The 16,585-nt window shown below is 38.3% G+C and overlaps 2 protein-coding genes across 11 annotated transcripts in view; one reads left to right on the top strand and one right to left on the bottom strand.

Moving 5' to 3' along the window:
* CCDC66 (coiled-coil domain containing 66) overlaps positions 1–4,303 on the top strand; it is a 42,738-nt gene extending 38,435 nt beyond the window's left edge. For 5 of the 6 annotated variants that reach the window (XM_012460786.3, XM_012460785.3, XM_012460788.3 and 2 more), the window contains 3 exons: positions 561–817; positions 1,100–1,224; positions 2,420–4,303. In XM_012460786.3, coding sequence (XP_012316209.1) covers positions 561–817; positions 1,100–1,224; positions 2,420–2,506 — 469 coding nt within the window. In that variant the 3' untranslated portion in view covers positions 2,507–4,303. The remainder of the gene's footprint in view (positions 1–560; positions 818–1,099; positions 1,225–2,419) is intronic. The other variant, XM_012460789.3, reaches the window with a different exon arrangement.
* TASOR (transcription activation suppressor) overlaps positions 1,454–16,585 on the bottom strand; it is a 68,783-nt gene continuing 53,651 nt past the window's right edge. For 2 of the 5 annotated variants that reach the window (XM_012460782.3, XM_012460781.2), the window contains 7 exons: positions 13,911–14,839; positions 9,255–9,377; positions 8,367–8,526; positions 7,867–7,975; positions 5,700–5,878; positions 5,357–5,521; positions 4,379–4,730 (listed from right to left, as the gene is read on the bottom strand). In XM_012460782.3, coding sequence (XP_012316205.1) covers positions 4,675–4,730; positions 5,357–5,521; positions 5,700–5,878; positions 7,867–7,975; positions 8,367–8,526; positions 9,255–9,377; positions 13,911–14,839 — 1,721 coding nt within the window. In that variant the 3' untranslated portion in view covers positions 4,379–4,674. Of the gene's footprint in view, positions 4,731–5,356; positions 5,522–5,699; positions 5,879–7,866; positions 7,976–8,366; positions 8,527–9,254; positions 9,378–13,910; positions 14,840–16,585 lie in introns of all 5 variants that reach the window. The other 3 variants (XM_012460784.2, XM_064367216.1, XM_012460783.3) reach the window with 3 other exon arrangements.

The raw sequence follows: 16,585 nt of genomic DNA on the forward strand, positions 1-16,585 counted from the left end.
ATTAACCAAACCAGCAGTGATCCTCAGGATCTAGCAATTAAATTTCTCCCTTGTGCTATGGTACACATATCATAGCTAAAAACACAAATGATCCCATTCTGTTCCCATTTTACAGAACAGTATTATAGAACTCAGGCTTCTATGCATATATTCTCAAAGGTATTAGAGGTATATTAAGAATAAAGTGAAAGGAGCTGGGTATGCTGGCTCACGCTTGTAATCCCAGCACTCTGGGAGGTTAAGGCAGGTGGATCACCTGAGGTCAGGAGTTCAAGACCAGCCTGGCCAACATGGCAAAATCCCGTCTCTACTAAAAATACAAAAACTAGCCGGGCACAGTGGCATGCACCTGTAATTCCAGCTACTTGGGAGGCTGAGGCAGGAGATTTTGCTTGAACCCAGGAGGTGGAAGTTGCAGTGAGCCAAGATGGCGCCACTGCACTCCAGCCTGGGCAACAGAGTGAGACTTTTGTCGGGGGTGGGGGGGAGGAATAAAGTGAAATATGATTAAAGAGATGTGCTTGCACTTTGATTAAGGCTACTTTTTTTTTTAAAAATAGGTCTCAATCATCACCAGTTCCAACAGTGAAAAACATAAGCCAACAAACTCAGAATACTTTACACTTACCACTAAAAAACAGTAGCTATCAGAGAGAGAATTTGATCTCGGGAGGTAATCAAACAGAATTATCACCTGGGATTTCTGAATCGTTCCATTTTATTCCCTATGTTCGAACAAGTGAGATCTATTATCTTGATCCAGATGCACCATTGTCTAGACCTTCAACTCAGGACTCTCAGTACCAGCATTCACAAAGTAAGTAAATAGAAGCATTCTAACTGTAAAAATTGAAGACCCAGGTGAACCTCCAAGTTTAAATTCCAAATTAGTAATTCCTGCCCTTAGTTCTAGAAAGTTTTACAATGTTTGCCCCTGGAGAGATGGAAAGAACTTTCTCTTGAATATGTCTTAAATTTGCTTAGTACTTGCCTAGGATGCAAATTTACTAACTCCTTAGAATATAATAGCACAGGGCTATGTCATTTTACTAATGTATATTGACGGACTTGTTACCTTCATACTTTCATCTGGCTTTAGACTGTGGCCAAGAACAACAGCTACTTGATTCTGACTGTGTCAGGGATCCACTTCTTAATCCTAACTTGGTGAAAAACAGGGATCGACAGCAAGCAATCCTTAAGGGACTTTCAGAACTGAGACAGGTATGAGCTTTTTAAAGTGTAGATGTGACTGTTCTTTATGTGTGGCCTGAGCAGGCAGGAGGGGAACGTGTTGAATGGCTGTTTTAAGTTACTTTGGTGCACCCAGGTTTTAAGAAAAATATTTCAGTTCCTATACTTTAGGCACAAATAAAATGGGACTTTCCTTGGATTTGCTTTTAAATTGCCATCTTTGAATATTTCTTTTCAGTACAAAATCATGAGACAGTCCTAAAATTAAGCATTTTATTAAGTAAAAAAATGCATACATTGGAATGGCAAAACATCAATAAGGCCTAAAACAAAAAATACAGTTTATTAAAGCATTCTTAGCAATGTGGCCCACGCTTTTTAAAAAATTGACGTGTTGGCAGTGTTTAGAATAGATTGACATATATCCCAAATAATTCAGTATGAAATTATACATACAACCTTACTCACCAGACTACTTTTTCTCCCAAACTATTGTGACTTCTCATTATTTTGCTCTTATTAATAAAACAGGTAACATCCTTATTTGTTTGATTCACTATACTCTTTGTACTTGGAGAATAAGCTGTGTTATTTATTTCAGAAGTGCCCTTTTCCATGTCATCATATACCAATACTCTGTATTTCAAAATGCTGACTCAGATGTTTTCCCTCTACAGAACTAGTCCCCACTTTGGCCTGTTTACTCATTTGAAGACAAACAGGGTTACTAAGAGGAGTTTACAGAAGTTATTTCTTTAGAGTGACAAAATGTTAATTTACTTCATGCCTAGTGGAGACAAAACTTGTGGGACAAAGAGGAAGGACTATGATGTACCCATTTACCCACCAATATAGTGCCCAGTGTTTTTTCAGCAGGTCCCTTCTATTAACCTAAGATTAGGATAGTCAAGATAAACAGTGTTGTTAAGGAAGACTCCTTCAGTAGCTGAGAGCACTTGGGGGAGCTGGTGAGGGAGAGGGGATGACTTCATTTACCCCCATAGTTATGGAGACTTGATTTTAAGCTAAAAATATAATCTTCCAAGTATGTGGTAGCTATATCCAAATAAGGTGTTCTAGTACAAGCATTTCTGAAGAAATTTTTGAATGACAAAAAGAATTTTATCCTAAGCACTATGTTTTCCAAGTAAATAGAATTCTAGTTTAACACAATATTGTAAGTCATGTGTGCACATTTTACTAACATATATCAATGTGATTTCAGGGCCTTCTCCAGAAGCAAAAGGAGTTGGAAAGTAATCTCCTGCCTTTAACTGAAAATCAAGAAGAGCACTTTGGTTCTTCATTTTAAATGTAGAAAATCAAATCCTGCACATTTGATTTGTGTCTTCCAAATTAGAAAATGTGCTCACTGGCTCAACTGTATTTTTCAAATAATAGCCTAGATTTATTTATTTATTTAATGCTTATTAAAAAAACTTCTACATTATGTAGTAAAATGCTGTACTTGTTTTATACAATAAAACAGATACTTTTTTGTAAAAGCTTAGAGTTTAAAAAAAAAAAAAAGATTGTTCTGCTCTGTCACAACCTGGGTTTTGAAGCCCTATAAAAATACTTTCTACTTACCTTAATATAGTAGTCTGGAGTTCCTGACCTCCTAAAACAGTGTTCTTTCACACTTTTTAGGTAACTTATTAACTGAAATACCACTCATGCATTTGTTCTACAGTGCCAGAGTTCTAACTTATTAACATGTCTAGACCCATAATTTTTACTAAAATAACACAAATTCAGTTTAGGCTCCTGTGGAAATTTTCTTTCTTTTCTAAATCCTGCTTTTATGACATTTATAGATTTGCAATTTTCAAAAACATTTAACAAGTTAACATCATTAGTAACAAGTTAGTAATTTTAGTATTAGAGGCAGTAGTTAGGAATAGATAGGGGTTTGAAAGCTATCTCAACTGTATCTTTCTAGTATAGCACTAATGTGTTCAACAAATGGTAATTACCACTAAGACCACCTCAGATATATTTCCATTATACTTCCATTTTGCTAAATCTAATTTAAAAATCAAATTGTTCAATGCCTTTGATAAACAGAAGCCTATCTTTTGAAATATAAAATTTAATTAAATCAAGGATTGCACAAGTACTGAAAATTTTAATTATCCAGTACTCTCAGTTACCAGAATTATTTTAGCAATAGGCAGGTAGTTTTTACATGACATGACTAAGCCTAGAGATAAATAATGTGTCCTATGTACATAGTTTATTATCTAAATGAAACTGCATTGTTTGTTTGTTAGATAAATGAGGTATTGAGCCAAAATCCTGTAAATATTAACATTACTATTACTGGCTTATACCTGTGTAAAAACACAATACAAAAGCCTAATAACTTCAGTAAAAGTAGTTTGTATCAGGTGACATTAGAGGAAAAGAAGTAAAGCCTTTGCTGTTTACCATCCTCCTGCAAGCATCTGATTTTACACATAAAACGGGCTTCAATTTGAAGCCTAAATACAGGTAACATACAAAAGTAAAACTTAGAAGTGCCAACATGAGATAATTCAAGTACAATATATGTTAAAAATATATATTTATTTCAATTTTTAGATGCTTTAACTGTTACAGACCATCATGATTTAAATAAAAAAAAAAAATTTAAGAAAGAACAAGAACCTTTTGTTTAGAGAATGAAATATAAATTGTTAATAAACAAAAAAAGTCCACAACAATCTATTTAGGAAAAGTTACTATAGTTACTTCTCTTTTGAATACGGCCTGGAAGAATCACTTTTTCCCCAACTTAAGGGAGGTGGAGATTTATCTCTATCCAAGCTTTGAGTATAAGTAGTTAAGAAGTAATTTTCATTTTCTTGAGATTGACTTGATGAATGGGTATATGGTGTCCCCAAAAATGTCTGGTGAGTGAGAACATTAAAATAACTAAACTGATGGGACATATTTAATTGACTATGATAAACCTGAAAGTTACTATATGAATCTTGTTCTGTTGAATTGCTGTTCTCTCCTTCAGAGCATACTATATCAAAAGAAGTTCTCTCTTCAGAATCAAGATAAGTCTTATCTTCTAATAAACTGTTTTGCACGTCAGGAGACGATTGCAACTCAATTTGAATATTCTTTTTTTGATCTGTTCCACGTGATCCTTTGGTCTCTTTCGCCCATATTTCTGAATGAAAATTGCTGCATACTTCTATATGTGAGATTTCATCCCCTGAATCCAGAGACATATCCTCTTCATCCTTTTCATCGTTTTCTAAAAGAGCTACATTTAAAAAACAAAAAGTCCTCCTCTATTGAAATACACAGTTTGTTTAAGTTTTAAAATTATACACTACTCACACAATATAACGCGTCAGGGTCTGCAAGTCCACAATCCCTTAAAGCTTGGTCTTCTGCCACAAGTTCACTTAGTCACAACACTCACACTAGATGTGAATGTCCAGATAATCCGATGCTAAAAGCTTCTGCGAAATGTGTTCACGTTTAATGTTGGGAAATCCCAACTCCCAGCTCCAAAGGGGTTAATGTCAAAACAGCATCTAAAGTTATACGGTAATTCAGTATTTGACAAGACAAATATAAAATAAAATTTTTTGACATCTAGCTTCACTGGATTACTAAACTGGTTAGCACTACTGAATGATCATCTCTGCTTTTATTCATCAAAAATAAAAGTACATCTTTCATTTTACATAGAACCTGGAACCAAAGCAGAGGCCATTTCACGAAAGACTAAAGCTATGACAGCCCTACTATCTTGCAGTTAAATTGCTTTATACATGTGGGAGATCTAGTAGCTCAATGCTAAATCACCATATCTGGTTCCCTACCTTTTTAATATAACCACTTTGCTGACAATAGTAACCTAACCAATAATGCTTACAAACCCTCAAAGACAAAATGCATACTCCATAGTATGCATTGTCTACAATATAGATGGAAATGTATATTCTATAGTAACTAACAATTTACACTGACTACAGTATAATGAGCAGATCTTGTGCAAGCTAAGTATCAGAACAATAAATGTCTTGAAACTTTCCCTATGGCTGTTTATACTGAGGTGAGTGGTTTCAAAATAGTCATTTCATTATTTGATAACAGAGCAAAACCATTCCTCTTTTTCTGTCTGCCTAAAAGAAAATGAAAACCACTGAAAAGTTACCTGACTGCGACTCAAGATTCTCATTAGCACCAAGCAGTGGAAGGTTTTCTTCTGTGATTGAGTTGTGATACCCCACAAGATTTTTAAAGTTTTGCATGAAGTCTTCAGCAGTTGCAACCACTATTCCATTATCTGTATAACTGGAAAGCATCTTGATGTTCTTTTCTAAGAAAAAAAAGTTTCATGTATGAAACACTTAAAAATATAGACAGCCCCCAGCCCTCACAAAATCCTTTCCTTCACATTTTCAGAATCAGCTTAGCAATACCCACCATAGCCCCATAAAATCTTTTTATTCACATTCCTATATTCATAGTAGAAAGCTCAAGAGTGCTCTCTTTACCTGTTAAAAAGACTATGTGTCGTTGCTGTATGTTCTGAGCCTGGAGTCTGATAAGGCAATCCAATTCTGGAGCATTTCGAGTTTGTGAATCACAATTGTGGTATGACAAAATTTCAACCAGATGTTTCTTCTGATAGACATTCAGAAGCGTCAACAGACTTAGAGCTTTAGCATTCAATCTGTAAAATTAAGCAGTTCAGTATCTGGATCTGTACTTCTAAAATTTAGTATGGAAATTTCTGCTTTAGATTAAATTTCTTCATTGAGGCAACTAATGACAACTGCACTGCTTTAGCTCTCTCCCTGATGTAGGGGTGTGCTTCTTTGGAGAGAAGGAAATAAGTCCAAGGATTTATTGGTCACAAGGTCTCAGGGCCAGCTCTACAGCTTAGGCTAAAATCTCAGCAGATTATTCTACTTACTAAAGTATGATTACCTTTATTAATTTTGAACTTTAATGAAGGACTTAAAAGGACAAAGTATAAATCCTTCCTTCAAAAAATACAATCTATGGGCTGGGTGTGGTGGCTCACACCTATAATCCCAGCACTTTGGGAGGCCAAGGCAGGTGAACACCTGAGGTCTGGAGTTGGAGACCAGCCTGGCCAACATGGTGAAACTCCGTCTCTACTAAAAATACAAAATTAGCCGGGTGTAGTGGTGCATGCCTGTAATCCCAGCTACTTGGGAGGCTGAGACGGGAAAATAACTTGAACCTAGGAGGTGGAGGTTGCAGTGAGCTGACATTGCACCATTGCACTCCAGCCTGAGCAACAAGAAAAAATATACACACACACACTATTATGGTTCTAAGCTATTTTTTTTTTTTTTTGAAACAGAGCAATACTCTGTCACCAGGCTGGAGTGCAATGGCGCCATCTCGGCTCACTGCAACCTGTGCCTCCTGGGTTCAAGCAATTCTACCTCAGCTTCCTGAGTAGTAGCTGGGACTACAGGCGCATACCACCATGCCAGGCTAATTTTTGTATTTTTAGTAGGGACGGGGTTTCACCATGTTGGCCAGGCTCTATCTCCTAACCTCGTGATCCACCCACCTCAGCCTCCCAGTGTGCTGGGATTACAGGCGTAATCCACCGCACCCAGCTAAGTTACTTCTATATTGCAAGGCACAAGGCGACAAGTGGAGATAAACTTTTAAAAGTGAATTGCTACAAAGAGCTAAATACTAAAAAATTAAGCCTGAATTTTCTGAACATTGTACCATGAAACGTCATATTTTAAGAAATAAAATTTGGTGCTTAGTTTAAGAAAATAATGATTGACACAATGTAAAACAATTCTTTTAACTAGAATTCTTCATATCTTTTAATGTGTAAATACATTTTATAGACTCTACTAGTAGGACATAGTATCCCAAATGTGTTTAATTCCATAATCATTTATGGAATCTCTCAAGTGACTAGTGTTCCAAAGATCACAATTGGAGAAGTGACTTCCATGCATGTTAGAAATTACCTGTATTTACATGAATTGATATCCTAATCACAAATCACTTCACCAAGTCAAGATTAATCCTTGTCCAAATACGTGTAATTTTATTAGCTACCTGAAGTAGTCCTCAGCTGGGAGAGGGTCTGATCTAGTTGGCACATACAGTTCAGTTAAAAAAGAAAAATTGCTAGCCGGGATCAGTGGTTCATGCCTGCAATCCTAGCACTTTGGGAGGCCAAGGTGGGTAGATCACCTGAGGTCAGGAGTTCAAAACCAGCCTGGCCAACATGGTAAAACCCCATCTTTACTAAAAATAACAAAAATTAGCCAGGCATGATGGCGGGTGCCTCTCATCTCAGCTACCTGGGAGGCTAAGGCAGGAGAATCACTTGAACCCAGGAGGCAGAGATTGCAGTGAGCCCAGACTGTGCCATTGGCACAGTAGCCTGGGCTACTAGAGTGAAACTCCATCTCAAAAGAAAAAAGGAAAATGCTGATCATTCAATTTGGATCATTACTCTAAATCCACAAATGGTAAAGATTAAACCAATTTTACCTATACATATAACTACAACTTCCTCTAAAAGGCTAGAATAATTCAGTCTCTATACTCCATTATGGCTAGCTATGGACATCTGTTAAAAATGAGCAACATCCATAATCTACAATCATGGGAAGAGAGAAATGTGAGTACAATATTTGTTTCAAATCTTACCTGCCTAGTTCCTTTAGTTTTTTCTGAAATTTACAGTGGACTTTCCATTGCCATTTTCCTTCTGGAGTACTAAGTTCTTCAAGGAATGTCAAAAAATTTTTAAGGTTCTCTGTTAGAGATAATGAAGTTCATTTTTAATTCAGTAAATAACAATTGTTCCATAAGTGAATTATGAAAGAAATGCTTTTTCATATTATGTAGAAACACCTACTTTCCTATGTACTGTTTTCCTATGTACTAAACTTCTAAGAATATAATATCTACACATAAAAAAGAACATGTTGATGGCAATAATAGCAGAAGTGATTCAACTACAGCAGGAGCAGAGATCCCTGCTTTACACCAGATTTAGAGGAAATTACTGGTCAAGACTAAAGGAAGGGGAAAGAAATTTGAGGAACAAAAGCTCAGGAAAAGACTGAATGGCAGAATAAATGGACAGTACATTAAAAAGTATGAGTCAGAAGAGGAGTTACATGCTCAAAAGAACATCATCTTACCAACTGTGACAACCTCTGGATTTAGAATTGATTCATCAGATACGATAAAACCTCCAGATACAAATAGTTCATTGTATGTGTGATTTTTAACATCATCCAGGCTATCAACACCAGCAAAACTAACACAGGGGAGCTTCTTTAAAGTCACCAAGCCAGGTATCTGTTTAAATCCCAAAATAAAAAGAGAAAAGGATAGATGAGGGGATGAACTGATAGACTTTAAGTGTGAAGGACCCTACAAGAAGTCTAACAGAATGCACTGTGGCTCATCTGTATTAGTGGATTGCCTCTGGAAAGCCACACACACAAATAATATTTCCAACATAATTTCCCAATCTATAAATCAACATTTAGGTACTGGGACCTACCACTAAGGAAAAGGAGCTTACAATAGACCTGAAAACACAAAATGGACAAAAGCTGACCTGTCTGTAACCTCTGACTACAGTCAGAATTCAGATGAAGGCAAACTATCAGGAAAGGCATCAAAGGTGTAGGTTGTGAGACAGACTCCTAAGACTAGATGGGATACCTCGAAATTTAAGGGAAAGGGGGGCTGGTTTGGCAAAGATGGAGCACAAATAGGTTTTTCCTAAGACATACAAATGAAGGTAACATTTGTAGTCAGTCAGCAGACCCACTGATATTCAAGGATTCGTATTCTTATTAGTCTTGACTACTTGAGTGACAGGGAAGATCTGTGACGTGCAGCAATTTAAAATTTTGCAGAGGTACAAACGAATCCCACAAGCTGATTGATAGATGGGTCCTTAAATTTAATCTCCTTTAAAGCTTATTTTAAAAACACAAGTCTGGCAGATAGTAAGATTTTAAAATAAGAGAGTTTTTAAAACCAAAGTAAGTAATGAATTTGACTTAATAGTCTACCTTGTGAATGAAACCTGCAATGTCTTCATTTTGAATAATAATCAATAGTTTATCTAATTTTGATCTTCTTTCCAAAAACTGTTCTGGATGACATTCTGTATTACCTAATTTGATAAGATAGTCCTGTAAAGAAAACCAAATCAATATTAAAATGCTTTTTTGTAAACAACAATTTAACACCAGAAATGCAGGATAAACTGATAGCTAGCTAACTACTAATAGGACATTATTACAACGAACTTACACTCTAGGAGACCTTAGAGACCATCAAATCCAGTTTTTGTTTTGTTTTGTTTTTTTTGGAGACAGCATCTCACTGTTGCCCAGGCTGCAGGACAGTGGGATGATCAGTTCTTGCAGTCTTAACCTCCCAGGCTTAAGCAATCCTCCTGCCTCAGCCTCCTGAATACCTGACACTAGGCTCACAACACCATACCAGGCCAATTTTTTTTTTTTTTTTTTTTTTTGTAGAGACAGAGTCTCGCTGTGTTGCCCAAGCTGGTCTTGAATTCCTGGGCTCAAGTGATCCTCCTGCCTTGGCCTCTCAAAGTGCTGGGATTACAGGCATGAGCCACTGCACCTGGCCCAAATCCACTTTTCTCTTCTAGATGAGGATTCTAAAGGTCAAGAGCTTCACCAATCATAGTCACAATGTTACAGCATATGCAATCAAAGCCAGCCAAGTAACAGTGTGAGATAACAGAAAAAACAATTAAAGAACAATGGATTAGGCCAGGCTCTTAACCCGGCTCCTTTAGTTATTATAGAGGTTAATGATTAGACTCTAGGTTGCCTGTAGTATCCTATGAGAAACACTTTAAGGCAACCTAGAATTTAGATTATTATTAACCATCCCCTGCCTCCCATTTTCCTTTCCATTCTAAGCAGGCCCCTGGTTATTTGAAGCAGTATTAACTGGGATACTCCTTCAGAGTTTTTAAAAAAAAAAAAACAAAAAAAAACTTTCACGGCAACCATAGCTCCTTTAATTCACAACAGCTCAAAAAGCATTCATATAAAGCTTGAGTTTGTAAAATGGTATTCACATACTAATTAGCCATTTCTGTCAAGTTTGTGTCTTCAAAGTAGACTCTCCCAACTAACAACTCTTCCTCCATACTAGGGAACATGGTACTGCCTTTCACAGGACACAGGCAGACTTCCATGCAGAGTTCCCTTTGCTCTCTGCTTGCTGGTAGAATCCTGAACACTGAAGCAAACTGCAGGATCCTGGAGGTCACATTCCTTATTTCACAGATTACTACATTTTGTTTTTTGAGACAGAATCTCACTCTGTCGTTAGGTTGGAGTGCAGTGGTGCGATCCCAGCTCATGCAACCTCTGCCTCCCGGGTTCAAGCGATTCTCCTGCCTCAGTCTCCCCAGTAGCTGAGACTACAGGCACATGCCACCATACCCGCTGATTTGTGTATTTTTAGTAGAGACGGGGTTTTACCATGTTGGCCAGGATGGTCTCGTTCTCTTGACCTCGTGATCCACCCACCTTGGCCTCCCAAAGTGGTGGGATTACAGGCTTGAGCCACCGCGCCTGGCCCCACAGATTACTTTTAACGTCAACACAGCTGGTCAGACAGCCATAATCAAAACCCAGCTTGCCTGACAACCAGTCTAATGCTCTTTCAACAGCTGCCTAAAGTGTTATCCCAAAGAGGATGATGATGTGCTAAAGCAGCATCTTCTACACTGATTTTTATCTAAGCTCTGGAACTTTTGGGCAGATCTTAGACCAGCTTACAGTTAATGAAAACATAAATTACCACCTGACAGGCCTGCTAATTTTTAATCAGTCTTTTTACATTAAGAAGCTTTAAGTTTAGCCAGGGTCGGTGGCTCACGACTGTAATCCCAGCACTTTGGAAGGCCGAGGCAGACACATCACGAAATTAAATTATCGAGACCATCCTGGCCAATAGGGTGAAACCCCGTCTCTACTAAAAATACAAAAATTAGCTGGGCATGGTGGCATGTGCCTGTAGTCCCAGCTACTCCGGAGGCTGAGGCAGGAGAATTGCTTGAACCAGGAGGCAGAGGTTGCAGTGAGATGAGACTGCCCCACTGCACTTCAGCCTTGTGACAGAGCCAAATAATGCTCTTTTATGCTATATAAAGTAAATAACAGAAATATGACTTGTTCTATGCCAGAGTAAATTAAAAGCACTATTCATTAGGAAACGCATCTCCTGGGGCCAGGTGCAGTGGTTCACACCTGTATCCCGGTACTTTGGGAGGCTGAGGTGGACAGATCACAAGGTCAAGAGATCAAGACCATCCTGGCCAACATGGTGAAACCCTGTCTCTACTACAATACAACAAATTAGCCGGGCGTGGTGGTGTGTGCCTGTAGTGCCAGCTAGTTGGGAAGATGAAGCAGGAGAATTGCTTGAAATGGGTAAAAGTTGCAGTGAGCTGGGATCACACCACTATACTCCGGCCTGGCAATAGAGTGAGACTCTGTATTAAAAAAAAAGAAAAGAAAAGAAAAGAAAATGCATCTCCTATCCCCTTAATCTAAATGTTATGGTCGGGCACGGTGGCTCATGCCTGTAATTCCAGCACTTTGGTGGGGGCCGAGACAGGTGAATCACCTAAGGTCAGGAGTTCGAGACTCGAGACCAGCCTAGCCAACATGGAGAAACCCTGTCTCTACTAAAAATACAAAAAATTAGCTGAGCATAGTGGTGGGCACCTGTAATCCCAGCTACTCAGGAGGCTGAGGCAGAATTGCTTGAACCCAGGAGGTGGAGGTTGCAGTGAGACAAGACTATGCCATTGCACTCCAGCCTAGGCAACAAGAGCAAAACTCCGTCTCTAAATAAATAAAAATGTCACACAGGTGTGTGTTACAATCCTTTTAAAAAAAGGAGGGTGGTGTGGAGGGAGTTATAGTTATGCTAAGCGCACTGGAAACTGTGCCCAACCTATTCTCTCATCTAGCCCCAAACCAAGATGCAGCTATGCCCCCAAAGAGTACTGTGCTTGGGAACTTGTTGCTGGCCAGTGGGAAAAGTTGAGAAACTCTACATTCAGTCATATAGGGCAAAAATGGAACCAAGGAATTCCTAGAAATCTGATTTCATTTTCCCAAGAAACCATTAGGAATCAGTAAGGAAAGCCCAACTGAGTACTCTGACTCTTGTCATTTCCATGCTCTTCAGGTCTTGACCAAGTTAACGTCACACAAAACATGCTGACCTCAGAGATCTCCAAACTGACAAAAGGCTTAGGATATGTTAGCACAACTGAACTTCTAGGCCACTCTGGGCTATAAAGCTCATGGTCCCTCTGCTTCCTCTAATGAAATTCCAGTCATACTAAGTACATTCCATAAATGAAAGCAGGCATTTATTTAAAAATCCTAGGCATTCCCTTGAGAAATTAAAATGTTCTAATTTAGTATTAATTTTACTAATATTATACCACTAATATAAGTGCTCCAATGTGTTACCATGTACCTACCTACTGTTAACAAACTTACATATCTATGTCTAAATGTATAGACACACAAAAAGGCGTGTGTCTGTGTGTGTTTAAACCAAATATTTGAAATGTTAGTCTGTAGCTTTGGTAGAAAAAATATACCTCACAGTGAGAAATCTTTCATTACTGATGAGTCTTTCAAGATTATCAAGTTTCTTGATCAATAAAGGCTAAAGGGAATGTGACATGGACAGGGTATCAAGAAACACCGAAAGTATATCACTCGGCCAAGACTGGGTGGTTTTGTTTTTCTATGTGGTTGATCAAACACCATGAGATAAACCCTGGAAACTTAACTTTTCCTGTGTTTTTCCCTCCCTTTCATTAAAAATCCAAGGAACATTTAAAACCTTCAAACCAATATGTGCATAATGACACTATAAAACAAGATTCTAAATTCTAACATATTTAGATCACAGGTTCTGAATTTACTTGGACTTACCACTCTTTTTATTCCACCCTGAGTTGAATTATGAAAATATACAGTCAACTTTTATTTTGAGACAGCTTTGCTCTTGTTGCCCAGGCTGGAGTGCAATGGTGAGATCTGAGTTCACCGTAACCTCCACCTCCTAGGTTCAAGCAATTCTCCTGCCTCAGCCTCCCAAGTAACTGGGACTACAGGCACCCACCACCATGCCTGGATAATTTTTATGTGTTTTTAGTAGAGACAGGGTTTCTCCATGACGGTCAGGCTGGTCTCGAACTCCTGACCTCGTGATCCATCCACCTCGGCCTCCCACAGTACTGGCATTACAGGCGTGAGCCACCGCACCCAGCCTATTTTATTTTTAGAGACAGGATCTCACTCTGTCACACAGGCTGAGCACAATCATAGCTAACTCTAATCTCGAATGCCTGGGCTCAAGTGATCTCCCCACTTCAGCTTCCCAAGCAGCTGGGACTACAGCCAAGTGCCACCACGTCTAATTTTTGTTATTACTAAGAGACCAGGTCTTGTTATGTTGCCCAGGCTAGTCATAAACTCCTGGCCTCAAGCAATCCTCCTGCCTCAACCTCCCAAGTTTTGAGATTACAGGTATTAGCCACCATGCCTGGCCTATGGTAAACATTTAAACATAAAACACTTACATTTTAAACAGGTCATACCAACAAGAGAAGTTTGTACAGCATTACTATTACCTTCTCGTTTAGTTACCTTTATTTCTTTACAGAGCACACTCTCTTCTTCTTCATGAATATAAAATTTCACAGTATTTTTCTGGACATCTTTCATGATTTTAACCAAACTATTAAATACTTCAGGTTCTAACTGGCTTATAAAATTTGAAAGAGCTGGTTGAGCAGAAATGTTTACGTCACTGGGGGATTTTGTTGTTTCTTCTACCAGTTCCCGGGCCATATCACCAGGTACAGTATGATCACAAGTCACCATTAACTCTGTGGCATGTTGAGGCTGGTTTATTTCTACTTCAGTTAAACTCGAAGCGGAAGTGGAATGCTGCTCATTAGAGTTGGTGTCTTTCAAAGGATCACTACACAGTGGCTCAGGGAGATGTTTATTGTTGAAGTCACTTGAGGAAACTGGTATGACATGCCTTTCCAGAGGATTCAATGCTATCTTTGCACCAGAATCATTAGGACTGACTGGTGGCAAATTCCCACCCTTGGCTGATGCTTTAATAATAATAGTATTTAGCTTCTCATGCAAACCATCCACAAACTCCTGCACACCAGCTTTGGAAGTCTTAGAATATATGAACTCGGAAAGCCGTTTCATCTTCTCTTGTGTTGAAAAGACAGGTGTGGAAACTCTACTGATATATGAAACATTTTTTTGCTTCAAAATCTCTTCTATCTTCCTAGAAAAGATATTGTACTCTCCTAACACTGTCCTCTCTGTGGTTTCGCTCACTGCAGGCGGCTCTGCCTCTGCTGCTGGCACACACTGCTCCTCCACCTGACCTGTCAACACGTCATCCTCAGTGGTGCCCTTTAGTGTGTCTGTAAATGGAGAGGATGGAAACTGGTAATCAGAACTTCTCTGTCTATTTATTACCCGGGGGTCGTTAGGAAAGGCCTCCTGTGGTGGCAGACACACCAGTTGTTCTTCTGGTGATTTCATACCTATACAGGAAGAGTTCATTGTTATAACAGCAATCCAAAAAGACAACATATGAAAACACAAACTCAAATTGGGGGAAAAAAAGAGTTAACACACATTTAGAACTAATTATATATTGGAAGATAAAATAAAATCCTCAAATTCTAGTGTGAATTATATTCCCTATGTGCCCTACCGGGATGGCCCTTAGAGTTGTGGCTAATGTTAACAACTCTGCTATTTTCTTTGCTTTCTTTTGAAGTGCTCAAGCAAGCACCAATTTGGCATCAATATAAATTAAGTCATTGGCTTATTTCTGCTTCCCTACCATTCTGTAAATCCAAGTTTAATACACGTTTTAATCAAGATGGTCACCTGCATCAGTTTGCTTGATCCCTGTATTTATTCTCTGCAAAAATAATTACTACAGTAATGCCCCCTTAGTGAGAATTCTGAGTGTAAAGCAATTGTAAGAATATCAAACAGAAATGCTGTGGGAATAACTCCAAGTTAAAAGTTGCATCTAGAATCTAGAACAATTAATTTTATCGGCTTTCAGACTTGTTCTCACTTATGAGATTGCTAAGTAGATTTTCTGTAATGTCAGGGACTTCATTTTATCAGTAAATAAAAGGAGCAAAATTAGAAAAGAACATATTTCACTGCTGCACACTTTTGATAGTCCTTTCATAAATATTTTCCTTTTGTTTGGACATAATTCTAAAAGAAGATAGCTTTAATCTCATTTGAAACAAAGAGGTTAGATGATAGTAATGGGACTAAAACCTTTCACTCTTGACAAATAGCCCAATCTACAAGTTCATACTTTCCCCCAAGAAGTCCTAAATTCAAACAGTGTATTGTTGAAACTACATCTGAAAAAAGGACCCCTAATTCCATTTTTAAGAAACAAGGTAGGGCAGGGCTCGGTGGCTCACGCCTATAATCCCAGCACTTTGGGAGGCCGAGGCGGGCGGATCATAAGGTCAGGAGATGGAGACCATCCTGGCCAATATGGTGAAACCCCATCTCTAATAAAAATACAAAAAATTAGCTGGGTGTGGAGGCGCATGCCTGTAATCACAGCTACTCAGGAGACTTGAGGCAGGAGGATCACTTGAACCAGGGAGTTGGAGGTTGCAGCGAGCTAAGATCGTGCTACAGCACTCCAGCCTGGTGACAGAGCAAGACTCTGTCTCAAAAAAAAAAAAAGAAAGAAAGAAATAAGAGAAAAAGTATATTTAACTTCAATTTATAGTAGTGTTATATTTTAGGAAAAGACTAAAACTCATGATCTTTGCTTAAAAGACCTACACAATTTTACTCGCTAAAAAATTACTAATTTTCCTTAAGTCTTAGCCAACATTTCCTAACAAATTGCTGCTGTTGTATAGGAAATGGTTCCTCTAAATCACAAAGTCCAGGTATAGGTAGCTTTCAAACCTACAGTAAAGATTTTGCTTACACTCATCACACTTTTCTAAAGGTTTAAATAGTCTAATTAGCAGTCAGCTTATGACATTCTCTATCAATCCTGGTGGTTATCAGGAACCAGTACAACCATTAACTATTGCAAAGGAAATTTGTCAGCAGAGTAAAAAGACCCAAAGCAGGTCTATAGGCAGAAGTGAGAGGGGAACAAAATATCCAACATGCTAGGGTAAGAATTAGAACTGTATGAAATTGATAAATCAGAAAATCCAAGTTCCATAAGATAATTAGGAATACTAAATGTCCAGAATATCCTTCTTAAATCTGCAACATTAAAA

This window comes from Aotus nancymaae, unplaced genomic scaffold (genome assembly GCF_030222135.1).
Source record: "Aotus nancymaae isolate 86718 unplaced genomic scaffold, 86718_ANA_hifiasm-v0.15.2.pri h1tg000067l, whole genome shotgun sequence".
Lineage (NCBI taxonomy): Eukaryota > Metazoa > Chordata > Mammalia > Primates > Aotidae > Aotus > Aotus nancymaae.